Source organism: Ciona intestinalis, unplaced genomic scaffold, assembly GCF_000224145.3.
Source record: "Ciona intestinalis unplaced genomic scaffold, KH HT000167.1, whole genome shotgun sequence".
NCBI classification, from domain to species: Eukaryota; Metazoa; Chordata; class Ascidiacea; order Phlebobranchia; family Cionidae; genus Ciona; species Ciona intestinalis.
In genome coordinates this window covers 37323-47700 of record NW_004190489.1, presented here as the reverse complement: position 1 = coordinate 47700, position 10378 = coordinate 37323, and the positions used below count along the sequence as shown (strand labels likewise).

The 10378-nt window shown below is 34.3% G+C and overlaps 1 protein-coding gene across 1 annotated transcript in view; it reads left to right on the top strand.

Moving 5' to 3' along the window:
- Nucleotides 1-2633: 2633 nt before the first annotated feature.
- The window catches only part of LOC100175659 (cortactin-binding protein 2), a gene marked incomplete at its 5' end in the record, with an annotated part of 10981 nt that continues 3236 nt past the window's right edge, over nucleotides 2634-10378 (top strand). Inside the window, 8 exon segments of the mRNA XM_002119290.5 lie at nucleotides 2634-2744; nucleotides 4642-4791; nucleotides 4860-4964; nucleotides 6204-6389; nucleotides 6473-6562; nucleotides 6633-7255; nucleotides 7383-7524; nucleotides 9575-9669. Of these exon segments, the coding sequence (XP_002119326.3) occupies nucleotides 2634-2744; nucleotides 4642-4791; nucleotides 4860-4964; nucleotides 6204-6389; nucleotides 6473-6562; nucleotides 6633-7255; nucleotides 7383-7524; nucleotides 9575-9669 (1502 nt within the window).

Here is a 10378-nt window from a genome sequence, read left to right as displayed (position 1 = left end):
CTGTTGTACCACGACCGTATTAGAACTAAATAACATATACATGATACATTAATACTATAGTGACAAAAGGTCTGTATTAAACACAATTTAAAATTAACTGTCTTATCATTTAAATCTTTTTTGCATGGCGGATGCCGTTGGATTCAATTTTCTACTTACAGTCAGCTGCCAACGTAATAAAAGAGAACGAAATGTCCTTGCGTATATTACAGAACTCACGCCTCTCGTGAAAGTTAAATCAAACGTAATGGTTAACCCACGAAACAGGCAAACACTTAAAAACGATTTACAAACGTTTTTAATAAAGCGATTTACAAACATTTTATACAAAGACCCCACAAACACAAGATTTATAAAAAAATGACATGTAATGTTCAACAGCAGCACAAAACTTTCGTGATGTTATATTTATATTTGATGGTGTTTCAGTATTTCAGGCTCGTTTTCTAATAGCGATCGGCGGGAATTACTTTATTTCTTTTGTTTTAAAACTGCACGGACGATTCTATAGCTTGAAATATAGCTTAAAAGACACAAACTGTTTGCCAACAGTGCATTTTGTTGTTGTTGTTGGTGGCTAAAATATTATTGGTACTATGACGCAAATATTTGGCATACCCTGGCATTTTAAAAGTTCTCCGCCTATGGACACGATACTTTGTAATAATATATTACAATTTGTGTTGGTTCCAATTTACTGAACGTCGCTCCTCGCTCTTATATTTGCACCAATTAAAATTCACATAAACGCAATATACCTGCATTTAAAGTTTAAACTATTCTTGGTTGCTGGCTTAAAATATGTCGGGATTTATCAAAGGTATTATGACGTACTCATCGTTACATTTTTTATCCAAGATGAACGTGCGTAAAACTTTTCAGTTGTTTCTGCCGATTTGATACGTCGTTTTAATAAATGTAATATCATTTTAAATTCACCGCATAAAGGTTCCTTGTGACATGATTTGTGTCAAAATTAGTATAGTGGGTGTTAGGAAAAAGCATTTTTTTAAATATTTGCACAAACCGTTCCATCATTTTAGCTATTCGCGGTGTTCTCGCCGGATAAACAATACGATTAAAATAGAGCGCTCGTTTATGTCGTCAATAAATACTGAACTAAGAAACCAAAGAGTATATTGTCGGAAAAAAGAAAACATAAGAGATCCGAACATAAGAGAGTTTATTTTAATATAAATAGAATTTATACAGACGTTTTCGACGATCCGGACGGTGACATTATCACTGAAAAAGGGGTATTTTTACAATCCTGCAATGACAGTTAGGTTGAAATATAAGCCAAATAAATGACCTTTTTACCCACAAAAGCTGTTTGCGATAAAAAAATGATTTTTTAGTTGGCTTAGGAGGATTGTCCTTTTTTACCCCAAGTACCACATTGTTTTTTATTACCATACTTTACTAAATATATATATATATATATATATATAAATAATTTTTACTTTTTTTTTGTTTTTTTTCACAAAACTCTTTACGACTCCACATGTAAAAAATGCACTGGCTAAATCATAGTGTTACACTCTCCCCCCTCCTCTTCTTTCTACGAGTAAACCTGTGTTATTTCGTAACAATTATCCTAACATTCCTAAGGTTCGGCAATCAAAGTGTAAAAGGGATTGTTTTAGGCGAGAGAAATTTTTTTTTTAAATCTTAACTTTTGCGGGTAGTAAAATCCGGCTAATGCCAAGGGCAAAGATATGTACTCTTTACGTTTATGGTTGCGCTAGGGTTAAATAGGTTTCATTTCACCTACAAAATAAAACGGAGTTTGCTAGCCACTGCTTTTAAGATATATAGCATACGTTGAGGTTTGAACATAGCTATTCTAATGGATGTTATAAAATATGCCACGTTTGAAGAAATTGTTCTTTTCATTGGGACAAGTAAAAGTAAACTAATGCATTAACTCGTCCTTTGGACAAGCACCTAAAACAAGGTAATGTAGAGCCTTAAGTATGTTAATAAATGCATACCGAATTAGGGTTTCCTTTAGAGATGTGCCGAGCCGAGCCCGAACTTAAAATCTCGTGCCCGATCGTCTCCTTCTTTAACGTTCGAAGCTCTGCTAAAAACTGGGCAGAGTGTTGAGCTTCATGCTATTGCTATAATGTTGCAACTTGCAAGCGAGAGTAAAAAATATTGAAAAAATGAAGCTAACAAGATAATAAGACTTGTCAGTGTAGCTTTCTTTTTAATTATTTTTTGTTCGTTGTGAATTTGCTCTCTCGCAAGTAACGAATCGCAATGTTAGCGAATTTGCCTATATTGATTTATAGCCGGTGTCGAATTACACAAGCGCCGAATGTTTTTGTATCTGATTTTAAATTAAAAGCCGAAAACTCCTGAATTTTCGACTTGGTACATCCGAAGTGTGAATCCCACTATTTCATAACAAACATTCAGCTTGCATGAGTAAAGCTTATTGTGACTTCATTGCACCAAGCAAAGGTTAATGTTGTCATTGCGAGCAAGTAAAGTGGTAAATAAAAATTTACGAGTTGATTTGCACACATTAAAATGATATTCGTCGATTTGAAAAATTCAACTATTAGTTAAACATTTTCTTCATGCCAATGACTGTAAAAATAGCTAAATTACTACTGTATTCTTAGGGAAAGAAAAGTTTTAATATGACAAAACTAAGCAAAGGTGAACTGCTTCGTTTACTCAGCATCCTAGAAGGTGAATTGGAAGCAAGAGACATTTACATCACAACGTTACAGGTATGTATGTATACATTCACCTTTTATACTTGTTGCAATTCTGCTATTTTTATATTCTGTCATAAAGTTGACTATTGGTTTTTGTCATGGGCACATAGATCCTTTTTTGTCGTATAAAACCCAGTTGTTTTTAGTGGTGACTGTTATAATCTCAATTTTTGATTTTCGCATTTAGTCTTATCTGTATACTTGATAGTAGTCTTATCTGTATACTTGATAGTTCATGCATTTGCAGTAAAATAAAACGGCTTTTTCGACAATGCGTGGAATTGCGCATAAGAAAAAAGGTACTGATTCTGACCGTTTCTACTTTCTAATTTGCTGAAGAAAAATCAAATTTTATTTGGAGTTGGTATAATAAATGCCTTTTTCTTATAAATATATAGCTTATACCAGAAATTAGTTTATATATATTAATATATATAATTATATACAGAGCTGCGATTAAGCCGTTCTTTTTCTAGCTCGGCCAGCGACGTTGCCGTCGCGAACCGAGATTCAGGGCGAGCTATGGTCCCCATTGTCGCCAAAATCTACTGCAGATGTTCAATCTTACGCGACTAAATGTCTGTCGCGACGGTTAGCGAGAATAAATTCACACGGCGAAAATAAATTCACAACGATTGCTTCGCTTGTTAGGTGTGGAATGTATGCTACCGCATGTATCTTTCTTTGTTTTCTATGCCGACGCAGAGTGTAAAAATGGGACGTTCATAAGCATAGGCGCCGAGTTTTGAAATGTAGTGCAGAGGCGGAGCCTATTATGACGTAACACAATCATGACGTCATAACACTTCGGCGTTTCATTGACGTTATTTTACGCTTGCTCAACGCTGGACGTCAGTGTTACGCGTTGATCCTTTCCCCGTGCGTATTTGCAAGATTGACCGATATATAAATCGTTGTCCATGTGCGTCGTAGTTTAACGTCCACGTGCGTCGTAGTTTAACGTCCACGTGCGTCATAGTTTAGCCTTTTCGCGCGTCGTCGTACAAAGGCAAAGCAACACATTTAATGTTAGCTACTTAGAAAATGAAGAACAACCAACGGGCTAAACAGACGATATTATTCTACTCTAAAGTTTCTAAACAATGTAGGCGGTAATAAACAACTTAAATATGTTCCATAGGTAGGGATGCACATTGCAGAATAATTAGGCATTCTAGGATATCCTAAAAAATTACAGTTTACATTCGGTATTAGTGTCAATAGTGTGCATCGCATTGTAGCGTTAATAGTGGCTTTCACGCGCTAACTACGATTTAATACGCAAAACGAGGTTGTTGTCATGAAAAGGGGGTTGTTGTCATGACAGCAAAACAGCCCCCCCCTGATTTCTATCAGTACACAAATTTTGATTTTCCTTTGTATGCCCCTTTAACCTTAAACTAAACAGAAACGTTTTATCAAATCGCTTCTGGATGATGACATCATTTGCTTGGCGTAACTAAACTTTTATGACTTTGATACATGTTACATCCCTATTACATGATAGTTAAGTTTATGCACGTTTTTGTAAATGTAGTATTAGATTCACCATTATGCTAGTCGACCTTATTCAGTTCAGTTCTAATAAAACAATAAAATAGTTAGGTTTCTCCAGACTTTATATCTTTATGTTAAGGTTTTATGATGCCATAACAGTGTATCACGTACCTTGACCAAGACTCTTAACCTTGTTTTCCCTTATGTCTTAAAGCAGCGGCAAATTTACACCAGGCCTATGTTGTTTGTTTTTTTACCTAGTCCCCCATGTCCTCAGCGCACTTAAAGCATGTTGGGTGTCAAGATTATGGGTCAACTTTGGCCTAAATCTTAAGTCCCATGGCATGCCACATTACACAACCTCACCAATATACAATGATACAATCATTATATATTTTGATGTATTTTTCAGGCACAGTTAAATGTTGGACATGCAAATGCTCGTTACTTTCAACACAAAATACGTGATCCCTTCCTTGCCCTGATAAGGGATAATGAAGCTATGAATGGTAATGTTACAACTGATACCAATTTCACTCGGATCCCTATGCTAAATACCAAGGTTAATTCTACTGAAAATTGCAGATAGGATTTTAAAGCTTTTTTAATTTTTATATTCTAAATATACAGACAATGCAGCCTTTGCCATTGCTGGAAAAATTAATTCAGCAGTTTAAGAATCAACAAAACAAACTTCAACAGCATGTTGCATTGGGTGAGATGTATTACCAACTGGTAAGATTTTCATTAATTTTTTGTATATTACAGACTGTAGAACCCACTCACTGTACCATATACATATTGTAGCTGTTTAAATACTTATCTTGTAACTCAAGGCTACCAGCTACTGCTTTGGTCTGTCGGCATATGTTTCCTTAGGCACTTAATGCTTATTGCCCTAACCCAACGTCTTAATTGCTAACCATACAAAATGTAAAAAAGTCATTATACATACACAAGGTTTTGCAGCCTTGAAGCTTCTGTATGGGGTGGATATTACTGTTTTTATTACCGGGGTTGAATTAGTCGTGAGAATGTTCATTGCATTTTTTTACCTATATCAAATTTGTTGTTATTTTAGCAACTGTTAACTGCAGTACTGACATTCAGTTAACAGTTTGTTAAACATTAAAATTCACACTTAAAGTTCACACTAAATGTTGCTTAGAATTTTCCATGTAATGTAACCACTTGGGATGTTCCGAAGTTGTAATACATTAAGCCAGGCGTCAAGTTTTAACATAAAGCTTTGCACGAACGCTGAGCCGAGCACAAATGAGGCTATTAAGGAGAAAGGCGTACGAGAATATGTTCTGTCTATTTGAAAAGCATTGCCAATGAAGAAAAAAACACAAAAGTTTTAATTTTTTTACTTTTTTTTTACTGATCACCCATACTTCACTGACGATGGGATTCATTGCTTTCTAGAGACCAAATTCACAACAAAGGAAAAATGTTTCCAAAAAAGTCATGCTGACTAGTTTTATTCTACTTTAGTTGTTTCATCTTTTCCTTTTAAAAATATTTTCCGTTCTCGGGTGCAACATTATAGCAATAGCGTACAGGCTCGGCGTTCGGCTCGACACATCCCCAGTTTTCCTACATGAATATTCATTTAACATTAGAATATGGTTAGCAACAATGTTCCTAAAATGTGTAAAATGAATCGTAATTTTAAATGTTCTGACTGTGTGTGTGTCTTAAGTACCACTGATTTTAAACAATGATTGTTACATGAATTAGTATGATATTAATGACACAAGATTCGCAATATATAAGATTCTTGTCTAACAGGGTGAAACACCATAATATAGTAATTCGTAGAAATGTTTTATAATTATTTGTTTGTTATAGTATTTTTCTGTCGCAATGTCAATTGCTATTTGCTGATTTGAACGTTGATTATAAAAATAAGTTGTCACCACATAAGGATAAATGGCAAATATTTATTCATTCATTCATTCATTCATTTAGGTAAATGAAGAATTATTACGAACAAAAAGATTGCATGTACAAGCTAACGATACAGAAAACTTGCGAAAAGAACAAATAAAGCTAAGAACACTTGCTTTTTTGGAACAAAAAAAAGTGAAACACGTGGCAAATGAATATAAGAAGTTGCTTCAGATAATATCAAGTGAACGAAAAAAATATAGAATGGTTTGTTTTGTCTTTGTTGTTAGTCTTGTAGTACTCCGTTTTAGTTGTAATACACAGTATGTATTAAGGTTTTGTTCTTTTAGATTCTATCATTGTTGTTGGAAGAGAAAGCTTGTGGTAATGAAGCAGAAACTGATTCAACCTTAAATAATCTACAAGCAAAATTAAATGAGGTATATTATTTATTGTGTTGTTCAGATGTTTTGCAATGCTTAATTTAACTGAATGTCATGTGTTTTTCAGATGGCTGATGCGAATAAAGGCTTAGAACACTTGGTTATGATCTACAAAGCAAATGAGAAAGATTTAAAATCTGAAATTGCAACGCTAAAATCACAGGTTGATGAATTAAAGCAAAGCATTCCAAGTCATGACTCAATTGATGGAAACAGAATGGGCGTTGTGACAATTGTTCCAACTGGTAGTGAAGCTCATTTAAGGTTGAAACAAGTTCATGGTAACAAACCTGTCATCTACAAGTCTGACAAGATCAAGAAATGCTTTGATGTGAATGGGGTTGATGGATCTCTCTGTGTGGATCACACAAACAGTGATGTGGAGAATAAGAAATCTTCACTTAAATTTATTCATAAAGCAGATGATGTGACCACAACATCACAACCAAGTGTTATTATGAAACCAAAATTGCGATCTTCAAATCTAAGTTTACCATTATCATCAACTTCAATGATATCTTCCCCCACCTCAGGGGGCGCAGCTAACTTTGCATTGGATTCACCCAATGAACCAAAGTCTTTCTGCTTTCCTAAAAAGCCATCAACGGTTTCAACTTACAAGGCAACCTCTTTTCAAGTTGCAAGACAAAGATTTCAACGACCTTTCACTGCAGATAATTTAAAACAAAAGTAACTTAACTAGTTTCAACATTTTTTTAAAAAACGAAACAATAGAAATATACAATAGGCTAATCGTATAAATTTTCTCATTGTGTGAAAAGATTCAGTCGATCTTTTAATGCTGTGATTTTTTCAGAGATAAGACATCAGCAATGCAGCAATCGTTTCCTCCTGTTTATAAGAATAACAGAAACGAAAACACAATCACTGTAGCAGTGTCAGAAAAGTCAACTGATGGTCAAAGTAAATATAAACCCCAACCTCCAAAACCATCTAAAGTAAGTAGTTGTTCATGTGAGTGTTATTCAATGCCAATGTTTTATGTAATTGAAATATGCTGCAGTAATTCTGGTTGCATAGCACAGCAGTTGAGGTATACCAAGAAAATATTTGTATATGGATAGAGGATGCTCAAATGTTATCAAAAAATATCAACCAAGTTTCAAAACACAAAACAGCACTTGAAAAAATTGTATAAATTTAAACCAAACAAAAATTTTGCTGTGCGTCAATGCATGGGATTTTCCATATCAACAATGCCACTCAACTTTGACTGTTTGTAGTTTCTAGACTGGTGAAATGTTTTCAGATTGTTAGAATATACGTTTCTGTGTCATGCATATATAACTATATATAAAATATGTGTATATAGTCTAGTGGGTTATTAAAACTAAATGAAATTCATGTAACTTAACATTCTGAACTTGTAACATGAAGTACATCACCAGACAACACATGCCAAACTGTAAAATATCAGTTTTTGACATCTTGTTTACCCTAAAAACAAATTAAATTATTAATTAAAACAATATACATTAATATCTTTAAGTTTAATTCAATGACAAGTTAAGATTGGTGGGGATAAAAAAACAAAAAACAGAAAAATTATAACAGTTTTTTTACCCCTTCACATAATGCTCCTCATTATGGTTCTTTATGTTTCATAAGTATCAAGTTAAGTGTGACAACCTTGTAATAATGTGTAAACAATTTTTTGTAATGCCTCACAATTTTGTACTGTTTCTAGTTCTGGCATCCTCGGGCAAGCAACTTGACGTAATTACTAATTACTTCAACCTTGTCACTAATAGCTTGTTTAAAATACAGTATGTAAACAATCTAGGGATGGGCCGAATCGAATCCGAATCCGAATATTCGGCGTTATTCGACGCATTTTTAGGTATTCGATCGAATCCGAATATGCTTGGTCGAATCCGAATACTTTCTATTTCGCCCAAATTGCCACGCACACGCTATTGATTGCGTTAAAACAGAAAATACCTGGACGCCTAGATACAGTGTGTTTTACAACCTACTATTATGCGGTTATTGCCATTTATATTATAACCTAACCCAGTTCGTTCGTTAGGAATTAACTCTAGGAAAGTAAGGAATCGCAGCGCTTGCGAATAACCGGAGTGGACAGTGTTTCCGCGCATAATTTCGTAATTAAAAGCGAAAAAATGTAAAACTATCTAACTTTAACATTACAAAATGTCCCGTAATAATTATAAATACATTTTGTTAAAAAAAATGTTTACATGAATTCAACATTCTGCAACACTGCAATTCACGAAACTCGTGTCTTGTGCGGCCTCTTTGATCGTGAACCACGTGTTCGTTTGATCGGAAACCACGTGTTTGTGCAATTTTGATTAGCGGCGCCTTCCGACTAACACCTAACGTGTCCCCATGCGTCTTTTCTCCTTAATGACGTCATTAGCGCTCGTGCTCCATTTCCGATTTTAGAAATTATAAAAACAAAACTATCACGGTTTGCACATTTTACATGCCTGGCTACAGTTATAGTATCAAAGAACGAAATGTGAATTAAATTCGACCGTATTCTTGACTAGACATCTACTCGTTAATACAACGTTTTAATCTGCCAACTTCGTAATTTTGGATTATATATGAAAGTGTAAAAAATCTAGATTAAATTTTGATGTCATGTGACTAATAGCGGTGCGTCGCCCTTTATCGGCACTCGGCCGGCGTTGATTGACAGGTTTTTAATTAATTTCTCGGCGCGCAGATAACGCTACGATAGAACGTTACCAATAGAAACAAAATGGATATGCAGCGGTTAAATAATTTCATTTGTTTCACCACATTGAACTAGGTTAAATGACGTCATCGAATATTCGGATTCGATCGAATATTGGACCGTAGATATTCGGATTCGCCGAATCCGAATAGTTTAGATCTCAGCCCATCCCTAAAACAATCACTTATGTATCCACCACATATGGCTTGTGAAAAGACGTTGTGATAAATGATATTTATCATATATATTCAGCCGAAGTAATTAATGAGATTATTTTGTAGTATTCGACAAACAACAAAAAATCTGATGAAACAACTAGAGCACACCCCCCACCACTGCCTCCAAAAAAACCAAATTTACATTCAAAACAAAGCAGGTCAGAGTCAATCTGCTTTATATTGATTTGACATTTCTCTATGTTGTTCACTTTGTTTTACATTATATTTAACAAGCAGAGTAATATATTAACAAAATAAATTACTCTCGTTATTTGACTCATGTTATTGGCTACTAATGAGACAAAATATTGTTGCATTAAATGCTTATTGTTTTTGTGTATAACGATTAAATCTCAACGATCTTTATAATACTTTGTACTTTGGTTTGCTTTTATGGACCTTGTATTTGAAGCATAAGACTTATGTTATTTGTTAATCTCTCATTACTTCTAAAACCATTTTGTTGTCCCCTATAAAAAGCTGTATATATGTTGTCCCCTTTAAGTTGTATGTTTGTGTCCCCTTTAAACTCCTTAACTTTGTCCCCATTGTTTTTTGTATATATGTTTTTCATGTTTTATTTTATGAGTATATAACCTAAGCTTTGTGGGGTTTTTGGATTCATTACAATTATGTGCTACTGGTGTCAACATCCTTTTGAACTGAGTGACCTTGAGACTTTCATGGTAGCAGAGGATGGTTGCAACTTTTAGGTACTCTATTTATTAAGTTAATAATGGCACTTTCAAGAAGATCTCCACCAAAATTTGTTGAAAATGATTGTTATGTAGAATGGAGAAGGAAGATATCAATGTGGCAGTTAGTCTCTGATGTTAAAAAATCTGAGCAAGCAATCATTGTAAATTC